Source organism: Corvus hawaiiensis, chromosome 4 (assembly GCF_020740725.1).
Source record: "Corvus hawaiiensis isolate bCorHaw1 chromosome 4, bCorHaw1.pri.cur, whole genome shotgun sequence".
Taxonomy (NCBI): domain Eukaryota; kingdom Metazoa; phylum Chordata; class Aves; order Passeriformes; family Corvidae; genus Corvus; species Corvus hawaiiensis.
In genome coordinates this window covers 59,473,722-59,492,327 of record NC_063216.1, presented here as the reverse complement: position 1 = coordinate 59,492,327, position 18,606 = coordinate 59,473,722, and the positions used below count along the sequence as shown (strand labels likewise).

The 18,606-nt window shown below is 37.8% G+C and overlaps 1 protein-coding gene across 5 annotated transcripts; it reads left to right on the top strand.

The window, feature by feature from the left end:
- Positions 1 to 1,342: 1,342 nt before the first annotated feature.
- On the top strand, positions 1,343 to 15,438 carry ZNF800 (zinc finger protein 800). Of its 5 annotated transcripts, XM_048302136.1 has the most exons (6): positions 1,343 to 1,459; positions 2,061 to 2,171; positions 4,465 to 4,560; positions 8,024 to 8,167; positions 10,584 to 12,339; positions 13,753 to 15,438. In XM_048302136.1, coding segments are annotated over exons 2-6 (2,058 nt in total). In that variant the 5' UTR covers positions 1,343 to 1,459; positions 2,061 to 2,110; the 3' UTR covers positions 13,754 to 15,438. The 5 variants fall into 5 exon arrangements, with proteins under 5 accessions (XP_048158093.1, XP_048158090.1, XP_048158089.1 ...); XM_048302133.1 differs by having other exon boundaries at positions 2,064 to 2,171; positions 10,584 to 15,438; XM_048302132.1 differs by having other exon boundaries at positions 10,584 to 15,438.
- Positions 15,439 to 18,606: the final 3,168 nt, after the last annotated feature.

The window sequence follows — 18,606 nt, the reverse complement described above, 5'->3', positions numbered from 1 at the left end:
CTGAACGCAGCTGTGGCTGGTGGAGATTATGCCTCTTCCACTGTGTGTCTAAAACACAGCAGAACTCAGGATGTAGCTAAGCTCAAGGTGAGAGCATCTCTGGACACCCACAAAGACCTGTGTTTGGTTGTCTGACACAAAGGTTTCAACTGACTTCTGCTGTACTTCAGTTAAGATGCTATTTGGCATTCAGCTGTTTGAACTGTTCTCTGACACTTAAGGTGTTTTCAGTTTATTAACCAAAATCCAAATACAACTGATGGAGCTTGAATTTGGTGTCATGTTGCTTTGGAAAAAGATGACTTATTAAATCAATGCCCATATTTTAAAAAAAAACATTATTGGGTACAAGTTAATGGCCACAGATGGTAAGCTCTCTCCATGTCTGATTTGAGAAAGTCTGAGACATCTTACTCTCAGACTGTAATGTGACTTGGAGCTTTTGTCTGAAACCATGAGTCCTATCTCCATTAAGTGATGCTATTACAAGCCAGAGTTAGACAGATTTTTTTCTATGTTTGTACCATCACTTAGCATTTTTCCTGTAATGATGTGCTTATTCCTGACATTTCCTTACAGATTTTTCTTCAACGGCAGAAGGTTTTTCTTCAATGGCAGAAGCTTTTCCTTAAGTGTATGAAGACTTAATCTTACCCTTTCCCTTGGCAAAAGCCAACTATCAGCTTTTCAACAACCCGAGGTTCCTACAGAAGTGCACTAAAAGAGCACAGGACTAAGCAGGACCGTGTGGAAACATATCTGGAGACACCGGCTGCCCTGCCTGCTCACTGCACTGCACTGCACCGCACCGACGTTCTGTGGCCGGTATTTGCCATAGTGATCACACAATTCTCTTTCGGAACACGAGTTTTTCCTCCAGGTGTTCAAAACATTAATCTATCCTTTTCCTTGGTAGGTCTATTAGAACAACTGGTGGCTTGGTTCCTATTTTTTTACACTGTAATGGCGTAGACCAGGCTGAAAGGGGGCAGAAATGCCAGCTCCAGGGACACTGGCTGGTCCCACTGGTGTGCGGGCACCGGTGCCCTCAGGGCAGCGCTGCACATCAGGGGTGTGCGAGGCGGTCAGCGAGGGCCTTTCTCCCCGGCGGGACAAAGACGGCGCCGGTTCCCGCCGCGCGCTCCGCCCGGCGGGTCGGTCCTGTGGCGGGCGCTGCACTTCAGCCCTCCGGGACTCCTCCGTGACCCGCCACAGCCCCGCGGGCCGGGCCGCCCCGGCCGCCCCCGCCCCGTCCCGCGGCCGCCGCCCGGCACCTGTGCGGCCGGGACGGGGAGCGGCGAGCGCGGCGCCTGCGCACTGGGCGGGCGCTCGCCGCCAGGACCGCAGTCACTTCCTGCCCCCGTGCCCATCCGGCTCCGGGGTCAGCGGCCGCCGCTCTGGCGGGACAGGGGCGAATAAAGTTTAATTCGAGGAGGGGGAAGCCACCCGTCCTCTCCAGGTAGGGCTGGCCCGCGGCACCCGCCCGTCGCGCCCTCTCCGTCTCGGCGTCGGCGGCCGCTGTCACCTGCGGCCGCGCGTCCCTCCCGCCCGGGCTGCGCGTGGCGGGCGGCGGGCGCGCCCCGCTCCGGCTCCGGCAGCGCCGCGGGAGCGCCCGGCCCGGCGGCGGCGGGCGCGCTGCAGCCCCGGGCTGTTGGGGACGCGGCTTTCCCCACGCTCCCGCGGGAGCCCAGAGACATCGTCTCGTCGGTGGGGCTGCGGGACGAGGCTGCGAGGTGGGGACGGAACGCGGCGGGGCCGCCCACGGAGGGGGCGCGGGGCCGCGCGGCCGGGCCGGGCTCGGTGGGGAGGGCGGCGGCCGGGGCTCTCCCCCGCCGGCCGAGGCGCAGGTGGCGGCGGGGCGGGAGCGGGGCTGTGCTCGCCGCGGCCGTTGCAGAGGGCGTCGTGAGACCTGCCGAAAACAATGGGAACTTTCTCCTGCGCCAGGGGTGCCGCTGCCTCCGGCCTGCCCGGCCGTGCCGCCGTAGGAAGTGGGTGTGCGCGGTTCGCGTGCTCCGGAGCCGCCTGTGCTTCGGCGGTGACAGCTATTTTGCTTATTTTAGCAGAAACGAGCTGCTGGATGTAGAAGGAAAGTAGGTCGTGCGCACGGAAAATGCCTCTAAGGGACAAGTGTTGTCAGACTGACCACCATCACCATGGATGCTGTGAGCCAGGTATAGTGGTGTGTGATGCTTTGGCTGTTTTGCATATCTGCTTCATTAAAAGCGTGCAGGAACTGTTGTGATAGTTGTGAACGTATATCATTAGTGTCAGCTGTAGGTATAAAAAGTTTCTGAATTTTGTTTGGAAATTTTTTTTTTGCATCCTTGAACTGTCGCCTTAAAATCATTTCAGGAAGAGAATTTTTTAGTTCCTGCAGGATGTTAGATAATCCTCAGGCCACCACATGGACATTGTATGCAGTGAACAGAGGAAGACAAGAAGTTGTATAAATACAACAACTGACCGTTTTGTTTCCAAAAAGTGCAGTGGTCTCAGTTTTTTTGTAAAATGATGTTTCTGGCAATCATTTGCATTCGCTGGTTGTATTTTTACTCTCTCTTCCCTGGTGAACCCTGATGAAGTTGAAGATCTTAGTCTCAGAGGAGAAAAACCCCACTATGTCCTAGAACAACTCTTTATATTCCATGGCTGAGTGATGTGAAAGATGCCATCAGTGAAAACTGTAATGAGTACTCTGAAGGTTCAGGCAACCTGTTAGATGCTTTTGAAATTATTCTGTCTACTGTTATAATTGGTATTTTTAAAGGCAATTTTGTTTCTTTTTGCATTGTTATAGAGTTTATTTGGATGCTTTCCCTTGTGTTTTTGAAAGAAAGATGCTATTTGGATGCTTTCACTTTTGTTTTGAGAAGAAAGTTTGGGGAAATAACAGATGAAAGTGTGAGCATGGTGACTTTGATTATGCTCCTTTAATAAAATGTAATTTGAGAGTAGATATTGTTCAGTTAGTAGAAACATTTTTTTGTGTTGATGATGAAATGATTTTGAGTTGTTCTAATGCTTTAAAAAACTGAAATATTTTTCTTCCCTGACAAATTAACAGTGATCTGTTAGGTCGTCTTCACCTATGTTACTCCTCTTGATGTCAGTAGGTGTTATACATGCAGATTAGAAGCTGTATACAAACCAAAATGTTTTGTTTTGAAGTGTAGGGAGTAGGCTAGTAGAATACAATATGTCATTGTGTTCGAGATCCCCAAATGATTAGCTGATTTGTCATGGTTGTTATGTGTTTGTGCATATAATAGTATATTATGGAGCCAGCATAGTTGGGTGAATTGTTCATTCTGTTTTCCTGTTTTACAGTACTTTTCTTTCTGATGTTCTTTTCAGCTAGAATTTTTTTATAACCTTTTATCTTTTAGCTCAACGTTCCTGTCAAAATTTGTTTAGTCTTCTTGTACTTATTATCTCTAAGTAGTTTTTATATTATGCCTCAACTGGCCTTTATTAAATACAAATTTCTTAGAGATGCTCAATGCTTCATTTAGAAATTAAAGCCTTGAAATGGGGTTAAAATCAAACCAAAGGGATAAGGTGGGAGCCAGTTTATGAAGTACAAAGCAAGCTGTTTAGTCAATAAGAAATTTGAAAGAAGACCTAACTAATGATTTTGCAAACACATGCTTCAATAAGTGCTCTTATTCTTGTAAATTCGTGTTTCCCTCTGGGCAAAGCTTAATTGTCATATCTCTATACTGCAATGGAATGGTGTGAATTTTCATGTGTGTAAATACTGCATATTGGAATGACAAAAGATCCTGATTAATATATGTTTTAGTTTCAACAGCTTTTGCAAAGAATATGATGTGGAATGAAACATCAGAAATAAAGTATTCCCTCAGCAGTTTACTTGAACCTGAAGAGTTTATTGAATGTAGTTTTCTTGGTCAAGAATACTGTGATAGGTTTTTTTGGTATATACTATTTAGCTATGCTTATGCTTTTTTTCTGATCATTGCTGCTTTAAATTTGGGTTCAGTGTTTAGGTGCATACTGGCAAAACTGAAGTCAGGTAGTATGCTGTGAAGTATTTGGTAATGCTGGTAATACAGTATTTGGTAATGTTTTTTTGTACATGCGGTTTGGTTTTAATGATGGGAGTCAAGTAGATTGTTCTGGGGAATTACTTTAATTGACGGACATTTCTAGTGAGTTAATTCTGTTTTATGTATTTATATGTTTCTATGTTACATATAGCTTTGAATACACATTTTTTTAAGTGATCAAAATGACAGCAAATTGTCAGAAGGTGTCATGGCTAGAAAATTCAGTGTTGACTGTTTTTTAATTCAATATAGACGAAAATTCTAGAGTAAGGCTACTTTTACAGTAGTCCTGGCTGTTCTTTTTAGCTAGTTTACTGTATGTATGGAAAATTCCTAAATTACAGAAATCACCTGAGTGTTTTCTAATGGCTTACTATCCTTTTATATATTGCAGTGCATCTGTTGGAACCTGGTGATCCTCCGTTATTGCAGCAGCCTCTGCAAACGTCAAAATCTGGTATTCAACAAATCATTGAGTGTTTTCGATCAGGTATGGAACCATGCCTGACCCTTACAAAGTTCATTACCTTGTTAAAAGACATATGTTTATTCAGTGTATTAAAATAACCAGCACCTGACTTTATGCATATTTGCAAAATATTTGTAGATTTGTGGAATTAGGTGTTCCTTTTCATGTGGGTTTTCATAGAAAGCAATGAAGATACAGATCTTGCTGGGTAGTTATCTTTGAAAAACCTTAAAAATTAAGTTTGTTGTTCTGCTTTGTGTCCTTTCTGCTGCTATTATTGATGAGTTTACCAGAAAACTCCTGAGCTGAAGAAAAAAACTTTATCTTGAACTTTTTCAATTGCTTTATCATACTACTTTTAAGGTCTTTCTTGATTGTTTTTGGGAGTTGCAATACATAGCAAAGAACAATTAAGCATTTGGGGAGGCATGCCAGGGAAGATTGAAACCTTCAATGTTTTCAAGCTGTTTCTACACTTCAGATGTGGCAAACCAAACATTTTATTTTCACAACTCTAGGTCTTTAGTGCTACTGTCTATGTGTTTCTAGATTTTTTTCACACAGAGCTTTTAAATATATGAAATGTGTTGTGTATAAAAACACTGCTGCTGTGCAATGAGATACTTGTCTGGTGTGAGTCTCGTGAAAGGGCACAGTATTTAAGTTGTCCACTTGCATTTCAATAACTTAATACAAAAACAGGATGTGAGATTATTCATTAGTAATCTTTTTTAGTTTGGCTGAGATTGCTTGAGGGCTCAGATATGTGTGACAGGCTTCTTTGGCTGATTAATGTAATCTGAAGAAGATTAATGGAATATCTACTGGTAATAGCAGAAACTGGTTGCAGATACTTTGTCTCTGAGTTACTTCCAGATTGTCCTCACTGGCAGGTGTTAAATTGATAACTTACTTTGATATCATCAGTCACCTGCATCAGGGTGCTTGGACAGAAGGAAAGAAGACTTAGACGAAGATTTTACTGGCTAGTTTTGAACAAGCAACATTTCATTATGGAAAGAGAATGTTTGATTCTTGTAGTAAAGGAATAGAGATTTAAGACAGAGTAAGTAATTTTATCAAAAGCTTCTGTCATTCAAAGCATTAAGAGTAAAAAGTGAATTTGAATCTAATTTTTTTTTCTAAAAAAGAAACTGCTTGCAAAAGGCATAAACTTAGGTATTTCTGACGGAGAGATATTTATGACCAGTGTTCTCTACCAATTTCTTGTGACTTTGATGTTATTCTAGCATCAACACTTACAAATATTAACAGAATTTGACCAGGTATCACCTGCATTACCATCACAATATACAATTAGATGTAACTACAAAATAGAGAAGACTTCAGTAAGTCTTCTCCAGTAAGCTGGAGGCAGCATATACTGACAGGAGATTGACTTGTTGCCACAGTCTGCAGTTGGTGAAGAGTAAGGAGATGATACTGTTTTCCTCTGCCTGCTGTGTCCACAAAACCAGTGGACGTTTTAAATTTTTTTGCTGCTTCCAGAAGTTTCTAAAGGTCTACAGTTTGATTCAAAGGGATCAATTATTTTTCTTTACTCCCACCTGTGAAAAGCTTCATAGTTGCATAAGGATGATTTGAAGCCAGAGTAACTACCATGTCATATAGTATGATCTCTAGTATGTCATAAATCCTTTAATCTCATCCACTAATTCTTAAATCCAGTAATTTGTATTGGAAAAAACCATTTCAGTCCTGAACAGAAGGAGACTGAAATATCAATATAACAGGAGAGAGAATGAGTAACCTGTGTGTCCCTTGATTGGGTAATAGTGGAGAATTTTTTTTTTTTTTTTTTTTTTTTTTTTTTTTTTTTGAGAGGGAAGTTTGTGGCTAGGGCATGCATGAACACCATGGCTGAATTCTGTTTCTTTGTGTGCCTTCACCAAACTGGAAGCATTTTGTTTCTATTATAGATTGGTATCTCACACGAATTTTATCTACATGGAACATCTTCAGTTTTGTTCAGCCAGATTTTCTTTATATACAAAAATTCAAATGTTGGTTGCTTCTGGGGGGAACTCTGTACAATTTTTATTTGTTGCTATATCTAAATATTTGTTCAGTAGTCCGTTTGTAAAATGCAAGTCAAATGAAGGTGAGGTTAGTAACACTCAAAGAGAGAGCAGTGACATATGGCCTGGGAAGGCATAGGAGGGGACAGAAACCTTGGTAGCCTCAGATGGTCAAGTTTGGATCCCAGTTTTAAGGAACTGTTGAAGACACTGCTTTGCTGAAACTCAGATGTAAAAAGTTTTGTAGTATTACTATTGCACCAAGAAATAAGAAGCTTTCTTGGTAAGGCCCATTTGTATTGAAGAACTATTGCCTATTATGGTATTACTAGTATCTGAAAGAGTTTAATTTCAAAAATAGTTCTGCAGTGTGACTCTGAGTTTGATCTTTAAAAGAAATTCTTAAGAGAAGTGTGATGAGATGACAGAACACTTGACCTTGTATTTCAGCTTGAGGAATGTCTTGCTGCTGCTTTTCCATAGGTGTTTGGTATTATTTATTCATGGTCCAGTTGCATGATATTTTTGCTTGTTTGATTAGTTTTGATTAATTAAATTCTAAGAAAAATGAAGATAGATAAATTAGCTGAATGTGGTTAGTGCTTTTTTCTGATTTGGAGTGGGTAAGCATCATTTAGTAACCTATTGCTAATTTTAGGCATTACATTCATAATTTTCATGAGATGAGAAATGAAGGAGTAAGTTTGAAGTGTAAAAAATGACAGGAGCTGGAATACATCAACAATGCTAGATCTAACTATCTTTGTATACAATGCATAATAGTCTGGAAAGCTGGCATATTTTATCACACTCTGTGTTTTAATAGACATCTTTCAGATTTAAGTTGTATGTATTTTCCTTTCATCAGGCTGAAAATATGCCTACATTTCTACTATCTTGCATAAGTGTCATCATCTTGGACTTGGGTCAGATACCTACATATAGTAACATTTCTTGACCTGTTAGTTATTCTCTTTGCTCTATTTTATGCTTTAGTTTTTTTGCCTTACCAGGTACCCTTTCTACATGAAATACCTGTATATATCTTGTTTTCTTAGCACTGTAGGATAGCCCTAAAGAAAAAATGCTACAGGCTTCTTTAAATGCTCGAGGTGCTTATTCTTTCCTGTTGGGCAACTGTATTGCAACAACTGAATACTGTAGGAAGAACTCTTTCCTAATGTTTGGTGTTAGTTTTTATTGTAAATCATTGCACTTTCTCTGTAAACTGTAATGTGCGTAATCCTTGAGGGTTTTTTTCATCCTGGTCTTCATAGTGAAATTTGGAGCATGTATCATAAACTTACAGAGCAAATGAAGTAGCATTAACAAAAGATAAAATGCTGTTATAATTATTCATGGTCTAAAATGTTTCCACTTTCATGGGATGATATGAATTAAATGAACAGAAAGCCTTCTTAAGTGTAATATTTCTTTTATTACAGGAACGAAACAACTTAAACATATCTTGTTAAAAGATGTGGACACCATTTTTGAGTGTAAATTGTGCCGGAGTCTCTTCAGAGGATTACCAAATTTAATTACTCATAAAAAGTTTTATTGTCCTCCAAGTCTTCAGATGGATGATAGTAAGTATTATTAATTTAAGTGTTTAATAAAGCTAATAAAGTTGAAAAACTTATCTTTCTTTACCATTTACACAAAGATACCTGAAACAAAAATGCAAAAAAAGGAGGTGGAATTAAATTTCTGTAGTAACATATGTAGATCAATTTTATGTTACTGAAGAAGCTACAGCAATGTCTTTATATGAATTAACAATCAAGAGCCATGCCAATATCGTAATTAGATAGCTAGTTTGTACATCTAGCCTTTTAATTAAGAGTGTCACTCTTAACACTTTCTATTCCTTGTTCCCCTTTTTCTTTCCCATCTGTCCTTTACTGTGAAAGATACCAAAAGTATGTCAAAGGACTGGGAAAATGATCTTACAGAAAACAGTGGCTCTAACTGGGTGTTTCAGTTTTAGGCCGTCATAGCTCTGATGGACTTCAGCTGCTGCTGTGAAGTGACCCGGGTCAATATGCTTGTTATTCTCCTGTACTGAGGAAGCCCTTATAGTGCTTGTGTCATGGATGCAGTCTTTTGGTCTCAGTCAGTATGAAACACAGACTAAAAGTTTACCCTTTTATTTAAGGCTCTGTGCTTGAATAATGCTGTCTCTTTTTCCTTGCTTCACTTCATGTTACGCGGCTTTAACATATTCTATGTGATCATGACTAGCCCAACATCTTTGTTGTAGAAAAGAAACTTTATTATTAAAAGAAGGGACTTAAATGATGAGGAAAAAAAACAAGAACTATATTTTTATGGAAAAAGAAATTTATTAGAGTCTCATTCCAGTGATGAATTTTTGTTGATCTGAGTAAAGTTGATTAATTTGGAAATGTGTCAGCATTCAAAAACGTTTTGTAAAGCTTTCTAATTATCTTGATCTCTTGACTAGATCATTATAGGTGCAGTGAGGATTTTTCTTTCCTGATTAATGCCTTCTCGCTTCAATATTTCAAAAATTAGGGACAAACAGAGATATATTTTGATGATTCTTTTTGCACATGGTGTACACTAAAAGGAGAAGGTGAAAAGGCTGGTACTGTCACCTTCCTAAAATGAACTTGCTTGGCCAGTTATAGTCACTGGTGACTTGTAGTTTCAAAGAAAGGTTAGAATTGCATCTGACTTAGATGCAATACTTTCTAAGCAAAGTAAGATTATCCTGAGGAAAGATTTCATGTCCAGCTCCTGACATTCTAGTTTTCATTTAACTTTCTGATTAACTTTCATATGTTATATGAAATAACATACAAGTAACATACAAATAAAATAATTTCCACTGTTCAGTGTGAGAGGTGCAAATGAAGGGAATAATACTACATGGTCTGAATAAAACTGTATAAGTATTTGTGCTTTATATAAAATTGAGTATAGTTATTGAAGTAAGTGGGAGTTTTTTTCAATAAATAAAAGATAGTGAACAAGAGGCAGGAATAGAAGTTCAGCACCCCATGGTGAAAAATTCCAAAGACTATTCCCTGCTAAGTTTTTTGACATGCACTCAGTCAGTATAGTCACGAAGTAGTCTTAAAAGGTGCTATAAAATAGGAAGGACTTTTTACTTTTGGTAAAAAATATATAGATAGGCCCGTTTGAAACTGACTGCAAAAGCTGTTAAAAATTCAGTGTTAAAAAATGGGTTTGGAGCAACAAAACAGCATATTTCTTGTACTGACACTTTTCATGTATTGCTGGGTGCATGGAAGGAATAACTCTGACTAAGTGTGGGTTTTTAATTAGCTGTTACCAGGACTCACATCTTAAAAATTATTCACAATAATTTGAACTGTGTCATCTCAGTGCCTCACCTTTTTGCTGTAGGACCCTGGCTTCTTAGTTGTGCCAGTGCAGATGCTTCATGTATCACACTAGGAACTAGAGCACTGAAGTAATTTGACATTTAAAAAGAGAATATTACTGAGACCTGTAAAATATTATCTACTTATATCTTCATGCAATGCTCAGGTTACACAGATGTTTCATTCTTTGGTAAGGATTGTTCAGAATTCACAGAGAGAGCTTATTTCCAGAATTAGGTCCCTTTATTGAGAGTGCCTGTATCCCACAGTAGGAAAATCGGTTTCTAATGATACTTCAGGCTTAGTTGCACACCTGCAGAACAAGCTTAGTTGAATGATGTTATTTTTGCAATTGATACAGTTTTTTAAAGACCAGCTTAATTCCAGTTATACAAATTTTTAGTTCAGGTGGCTTTCACATTAGCACGCCGGGAGGGTTATTTCCGATGTTGGCTTTTAATAAAAAGGCAACTTGTAACGATTACTCAAAGCCTTTGAGTGTTCAGAGAGTACAAAAGAGGATTTGTGGAAATTTGGAGACTGAATTCACATAGTGATTAAAAGCTACTTTGAAATTTAAATAATTGAAAATTACCAAATCATTAAAAAATACCTTTTCCTCTTTTCACAGACCTCCCAGATACAAAAGATAAGCAGAGTCAAGCCATAAATGACCTTCTTGAAGCAATCTATCCAAGGGTAGATAAGCAAGAATATATAATTACATTGGAACCTATAGAAACTAATCAAAATGCTGTATTCCAATATGTGTCAAGGACTGATAGCCCAGATGAGAACACAGAAAGTAGTCATACCCCTGATCAAGCTCCGGTACAGATACAGGAACCCAGCACTGAGCAACCCAAGACTGTTTCAGCTCCAGCCCCAGTCCCACCTGGGGAGTCTGTAGAATTACCTCCTGCTGATCCAGTTACAAACAAAGTGGTATCTACTCCTGAAGAGCAGCCACCAGCAGTAAATCCTGACTTGGACTCTCTGGATAACTCTGATTATGGCCACCAGTTGATTTGTTGCCTCTGTAGGAAGGAATTTCATTCAAGACGCAGTGTACGCCGGCACATTCGAAAAGTACACAAAAAAAAGATGGAAGAGCTAAAGAAGTACATAGAAACAAAAAAGAAACCAAACCAGTGCTCTGCAAAAGGACGAAATAAGAATGTTCTCGTAACATTAGGTAGAAGTTGTCCTGTGTGTTATAAATCATTTGCTACAAAAGCCAACGTAAGGAGGCATTTTGATGAAGTTCATAGAGGATTAAGAAGGGATTCCATTACTCCTGATATAGCTACAAAGCCTGGGCAACCTTTGTTCTTGGATACAGTTTCTGCTAAAAAATCTTTTAAGACCAGAAAACAAAAGTCGTCTTCAAAGGCTGAATACAATTTAAGTGCATGCAAATGCCTTCTGTGTAAGAGAAAATATAGTTCACAAATAATGCTGAAAAGGCATATGCAAATTGTTCACAAGATAACTCTTTCTGGAAAGAACTCTAAAAGAGAGAAAGGACCCAACAATACTGCCAATGGCACAGAAATAAAAGTTGAACCAGCAGATTCTGTAGAACCTTCACCCCCTTCCATTGCGCTTTCTCCACACAATGAATTAAAGGGAACAAATCATTCAAATGAGAAAAAGAACACACCATCAGCACAGAAAAATAAAGTTAAACAGGACCCCGAAAACCCTAAATCAACTTCTAAATCAAGCGCTAAATCAACCTGCAAATCAACCACTAAATCAACCCCTAAATCAACCAATGCATCTGCTGCAGGTGGCCAGCAAAAAACTAGGAAGCCAAAACTTTCAGCTGGCTTTGACTTCAAGCAGCTTTACTGTAAACTCTGTAAGCGCCAATTTACTTCTAAACAGAATTTAACAAAACACATTGAATTACACACAGATGGAAATAATATTTATGTTAAATACTACAGATGTCCACTCTGCTCCTACGAAACACGTCGCAAGCGTGATGTGATAAGACACATAACTGTGGTTCATAAAAAGTCACCACGCTACCTTGGGAAAATAACTGCAAGTTTAGAAATAAGAGCAATAAAGAAACCAATTGATCTTGTTTTAAATAAGGTGACAAAAAGAGGCTCTCAGAGGGATGAAACAAAACAGATTGGTTCAAAACAGGATGTCACCTCTAATTCTCCCAATAAAAAGTATGAAGGAGCTGATGTTGGCATTGAAGTAAAAGTAACAAAAAACTTTTCTCTACACCGATGCAATAAATGTGGGAAAGCATTTGCCAGAAAAGCTTTTCTAGAACATCATAAGAAAACCCACAAAGCAAATGTATCTCATTCACCTGAAGAAAGTAAAACCAAAGGCAGAAGTACAAGATCTAAAGCTGTTGTCTGGTGAGGAAAAAGAAAAAGTGTTTTGTCTTTTTTTTTCTTTTTTTTTAAAAAAACCCCCAACAATACCACTGCCTTTCTTTTGCTGTTGTTGATTTATTGTTGAAAACATATTTTCCCATAGATTTTATGGTTTAGTGGCTTAAATGCAAAAATAGATGTCAAATTTGGTTTTTTTTTTGGTTTTGGTTTTTTTTTTTAGCATTTTGCTAGAGTTAAAATCTAAATTTGTCATTGCAGGAAGATGGAATTTAGATTGAGCTGTATTGAGTCAACTCTTTAAACTGTCTTAAGGCATATGTTATAATCAAGTTACTATACATACATTTTAAAAATAGTAATTTAAAAAAAATTAACAATAATTTTGTTTGGTTTGAATAACTTAACTCATTTAATTAACTTTGCTGTGACCACTTGAAGAAGTACTAAAAGTACTAAAGTAAAAGCTGATAACAGAAAAAAATCTCTATGAACTTACTGAAATTAGCATTGTAAACTTAAATTTTTATTTTAATGTGTATTGCCTACACACTGTCAACAAAAGTGCATAGAACAGGTTTTTTTCATGTAATTTGGTTGCTTAGTTGCTTTGATTTAAAATCATTTTGGGTTTGGTGCCTGCAAACACCACTGAAGTCATCAAATTTAGCATTTCATTCTTTTAGTGCTTTTTTATATAAGCCCGGGTTTGGAGACTTGTGGTCATTTATTTTTTTAAATTGTTCAAATCTTATCGTAAGTTTTTGATTTAGGCATCAATATGTATTGAAGTCTGGCTTAGAATTTTCTAAACTTCCGCTTATGTGCTACTCTGGGAATTTTTTACACTTGGAGGGGTTGTGTTTGTAGTTACTCAGTTTTCCATAGCCTTCATGTTAAAGTTGGCCTATTTTTAGAAGACCTTTTAAAAAAGAAAATATTTGTATACAGTCAGTTTGTATTTCAGAATAACCAACTGATGCCTGAAGGTTGGGGATTGTACAAAAATATCATGAAGAGAGACTGTAGTGATACTTGTAGGGATTTCTAACGTCCTTATTCAGAACCATCTTTCTCGCATATTTGGTAAAAAGAAAACTAAGTATATGTGCCTTGTTCTGTATTTCAACTCTGAAATGCTGTTTTCCAGGAGGTGATTTGATTTGAGTTCAGCTTTCATAGTGAATGACCACCTAGTTATGTTAAATTGTGATGTGGTGCTTTTGTGACTTTCTAACAAATCCTGGCCAAATTAGACATAACTTCAAAAATGAATTGAGTTGGATCCTGAAATATGCTGAATTTTAGAGGAGGAGTGGCTTCTGCATTTTGAATAAGAATTAAAAATTTAGCCTTATAAATTATTTACGTTGTGTAGTTTAAAACAGAATTATATGGGTAAACTCAAAGTATTAATTTATTCCCATTTCTCTTCAGATAGGTTCAAATGATGTTCGGAAAGTCTGAAGTTCATTTGACTGAAAAAGACTTTAGTTTGTTGTTGGAACTGCTAATTCTTGATAATGGTACTATAAGGAGGAAATATTTTCATAAGCTGTTTTTTTTTCTTACTATATTAATAACCGTTCTGACTGCTTGTAGGACAGTGCCACTTCCCAAAACACCGAAGTAGCTGAAATGCGCGTGCTTCTAAATTAGCAGTTATCTCTATGCAGTTGTAATTTGACACAGTATAGAGCAAACTTCCTGAAATTAAGTAAGAGTCCACTGGAGACAAGTTGATGAACAGCAGCTTCGGAAGAAGGTGTTTTTTCCTCATTTAGGAAGTCCTCTTCAGAAAACTCATCATCCAGGCATACTGGTCCTCCCTGGTAGTGTTAATTGATGGACAACTCAAACTTTGATGTGATATCCTACTTTGGTAAATGTTGTGTAATATACTGGTTTAAATTTATTACAAATGAATGTATAAGAGCAAACAGTGTAGTGTGTATTGGCTGAATTCTACTAATTTTTAGTATTTGCCATAAATTCAGTTTGTTCATATTGACTTTTTCATAATTTCCCAGTTCTAGGACATTCTGAATTTCACTGTGCTGAAGTTACTTCAAAGACCTCCATTTGTTTCCATATGTGGTTCATAGAAAAACTCTGTAAACATCTAGAAAGTTTACGACAATATCCACATTCCTCTATTCTTTAATTTTTTAAAAAAAATTATACACAAGCACTTTAATGATAGTTGCAGTTTATTTTTTCAGTTTATTTTTAAAAGATCAACACACTAATGTTAATATGAAGGTAGTGAATATTTGCTGATGTATTATAGACAATCTGTGCACAACCACTTATAATGTTAGCTTATTTCATTAAATATTAATAAAAAGGGAGGATAGTTTGGGAGAAACTCAAAATATATTTTCTCTCAAAATCATATATGACCACTATGGGTAGCACTTGACTTTGTGTAATTGGAAAATGTTTTAGATACCTTTTTTTTAACCTTTTAGTCAAGATTGTAGTAAAACAGTTGCATGCCTACCATTATGAAGTTCTTGGCAGGTTTCATGCGATCATGGGTTTTGTTTTGGTTTTTTTGTTTGGGTTTTTTTTGTTTGTTTGTTTGGGTTTTTTTTTACCTTTTAGAAAATATTCTGTTTAGTGATTTGTGTCAAATTGCTACAATTTGAAAGGTATTGTACATCAGAAGAAATACCATGTTTTTTATATTGGTTCACTCCCTTACTTAGGGAGGTGCCTCGTGTTCATGTATACTTTTTGTATAAAATATATCTAAATGTTGATCACAAGATCAGGAGTAAAAATGCTTTTATGGATAGAGAACTATTTGGGCCTGTTAGTGCATTGCACTAAAAATACTGTGAATGGGAACTAAGATTGTAGCTTTGCTCAAAATGTTCTATATTGAATGTACATGCTTTTGTTTGGATAAATGTACTGTATTTGATGGAAAATAAAGCAGACTGGAAATGATTTTTAAGTGGGCATAAACAAAAAGATGTTGTGTTTGTACACTTGGGATATCTGTCACTCCACAGTTGGAAATTACATTGTTTGCATTTTGTAAAGTTTTATTTGTTGATCATTGAAGCTAGTTATTTGTAATATTATGTTGTAATAAATGTTTTTTTTAATTATAAATTTGGGACTTGTGGAGTGAACACTTCACACTGGTGGTCAACCCTTGCTATATTTTTAGAAAACACTGCCTTTTGTCCCTTGTAAAGGAATCTCTTTCTTAACTGAGGAACTCTGGTTGTTGTTACCTTTTTAGAACAAAATATTGAAGAAGATAGGCTATCCTGGGATTTTTTTTACAAGAAAATAGGATTACCTAGTTTTCCATTGGAAATAACATTGATGGCTGCTGAAGGTTCCTTGTTTTCATGGTTGGATATAAAAAAGAACTGCCATAACCATTGTTAATTCTTTTGTAAAAGACGACATTAGGCTATTAATGTAAGTGCATTTTAAGTCATATTCCTGAGTGCCTGCAGATGAAGAATGGAAAATTAAAATGCAGACATAGGGATAGAATAACTGTTCTTTTCTCAATTTATCCTTGTGGTTTCTGCTGTCTGTTCTGGGTAAGTGTGTAATCTGTATCTTGAAATATGTGAAGATGAAGTTACTGCTATTTCAAAGGTATGCTTTCTGCTCACCAGCACACTGGATATGAGTTTTTAATTAAGATGCAGTCTTGCATCATTGATGGGGCACATTGGTTTGGCTCGTTTCACTTACACTAGCCAAAGACAAATAGAGGGTCTTTAGTGGACCTTCAGAATTAATGTTGAGTCTTGTTAGAAGAGTTTTTTATTTAGAATGAATGTTAGCTACTTTACAGAAAACTTGGAATGATCTAAACATTTTGTATGCAAGTCTGTATTTTTTTTTAAAGTGATGCATGTCTTCTAATGCTAAGGCTTGAGAGGCTAGCTTTCAGAGACATGACATTACCAACAATCTCCCATACTGGTGGCACCAGGCTTGCTAAGGTGTAAATATGCTGGCGTGAGTCTCAGAATCATCTTAATTGTCTCTCAGCTGAGGGTGTCGGTCTTCCTGGTTTTATTTTTTTTGTCTTTATTTTTAGAGTGATTTCTGGTTTTATGTTTTACTTGTCTTTCCTGTCTGAGATGTTAGATTTCAGGGCTTGAAGTCCTTGTAGCGGTTGGTTTCCTCAGTTTTATAGGAGAATAAAGAAATCTGTACCTTAGATAGTTAATGGTCATTACCACCATTTGTTTTTGATTGGATTCTCTTGAGATGAACTAAAATCTACTGTGTGAAGGATTTGTGTAAGTGGTCAGGTGCTTGAAGTACTTAGAAAATGGGGTCAGTTTGGAGTGGTGGCTGAAAGAACTGTGGGTAGGTATTTTACATCATTCCCTTTTGCTGAATACTGAAATAGAACAATTGGTTAACCACAAAGGTAGATCAGTGTGTTGTTTGGAGGATGAAGGATAGAGAACAGGTCCTCAATGATTTTATTGGTGGAGAAGCTGTGGTGTTTGTACTAATGAGGAGACTTGGCAAGGGGGACTGCTGGTTGGGTATAAAGGTTCTCTGCCCATCTTGAAAAGGGCATCAAAGGGGAAGTGAGTGATGTGGAATACGCTTTAGGTCCCTTTTTTTAGGGAGCTTGCTTCACAGTATCCATCAGTTACTGTCTTAAAGTAGTAATTTCATAGACACAAAGGGGAATGTAATTTGAAAAGCTAGGATTGTTTGGGTTCATTCATCCCTTTGGGTATTGTCAAGATACTGGTAATCTTAATAGAGTTGTTGTATACTTGAAATAATGTCTCAAATGAGGAAACAATATCATTGACTTTGGAAGATTTAGTGGGGAATGAAGATCACGTGAGACTTTGATAGCACATAGACCAAATACATTTTTCTGCAAAACAGATGACACGATGTATTGTTTCACTGCATTGCCATGGTTGTTTCGAAGTCTGGATGGGTGAGGAGAATGTGCTTTTTCATCTTGCTCTAATGTTACTCTTAAGAAGTAGATCTTGTGGTGGTTTTGCCTCAGTTATAGGTAGGATTGAGGTTCTCTGTGTCAGTAATCCCCTGCACTACATTTGCTAGCATCTGATAATGCTGGTGTTTTTTTGTTTTGATGCTTTCCTGCCATTTCAGTCTAAGGCAGCTCGGATGTACCTGGTCTGTCTTCTCAGCATAGGCCTTTCCAGTGCTAGCTGGTTCAGCTCTCTTGGCTGAGCTGAATTTGCTCTTTCACATTACCTACGTGCTTTGAGCCTGAGCTTTTGAGCCTCCTTTATTAGGGGCAAAACAGTCTGCTTTGATGATCTTCCACAGCTGTTGATGTTATCTGAAAGAGTTGAGTGGGCTCGGTGGCACAGCAGAGACCAAAAAGCACAGTCTGGGGTTTGCAGCAGATCTGACATGTACATGTGCTTACATTTTTTTCACTCTGTTGCTCAGATGTTTTCTTCTCCAGGATGTTGTGGTTTTACAGTTCTCAGCTTGTGACTTTCTGCAGCAAACAAAGGGGTTGTTTGAAGTTACTGTCTTGTGGCAGGGCAGGTGGGGAGAATCTTAGACTGAAATAGATGTGTAAATTGTAATGAGTTTCCTTCATAACATCCATCTAAATTTCAACTGCTACCCTCTCTTTGAAGAAACAACTACCTAAGAATGAACAGGCCTAAAATGGACACGTCATCTTTTAAATATGTAAAGATGCATTTTCCATCAAAAATACATTCATGATATTGGCAGATAAAGAGATCAATAGTTTGTCTCAGATATAAAAGTGATAATGGCTTTCCAAATTCAGTGAGAGGTTTCTCTGCATGGTGTCAAAGTGGTAGTACATTAGGTGGTGGCTGGGTTCACAAGGCTCAGGATCGGGTGTCTGTGCTGTTTCAGAGTACTTGTTCCCATTAGTATACACGAGGAAAACAAGGTGCATGACTTTGTTGACCTTGCTCAGAACTGAACAGATTGTGACTTGGGTCTTTTTTATTAAATCTCTGTACATAAATATTGCCATTTGCTTCCTCAAGGAACACTTGCATATGCAAACAACTTAGGCACTGTAAAAATGGTCTTTGACGCTGAAAAGATTGGAGGGACTGTTTTCTTAATGTCTCAGTAATGTCCTGAAGCTCAGGCTGGAATCAGCTCAATTTGCGCAAGTCATTGTTTTTGCAGTATAACAACATGCAAACATCTCATAAATTGTACTTCATCTGGCATTTGCTATTCTGAGTTACTGTTTAATTATCATATTATCATTTAATTATCATTATATTTCATGATTTTAACTTCAGA

Bases quoted from the DNA above. Each gene is read 5' to 3' on its own strand.
- ZNF800 (XM_048302133.1), top strand. From the start codon at position 2,111: ATGCCTCTAAGGGACAAGTGTTGTCAGACTGACCACCATCACCATGGA. The intron at 2,172-4,464 runs GTATAGTGGTGT...TATATATTGCAG, and splicing joins CCATGGATGCTGTGAGCCAG to TGCATCTGTTGGAACCTGGT. The intron at 4,561-8,023 runs GTATGGAACCAT...CTTTTATTACAG, and splicing joins CATTGAGTGTTTTCGATCAG to GAACGAAACAACTTAAACAT.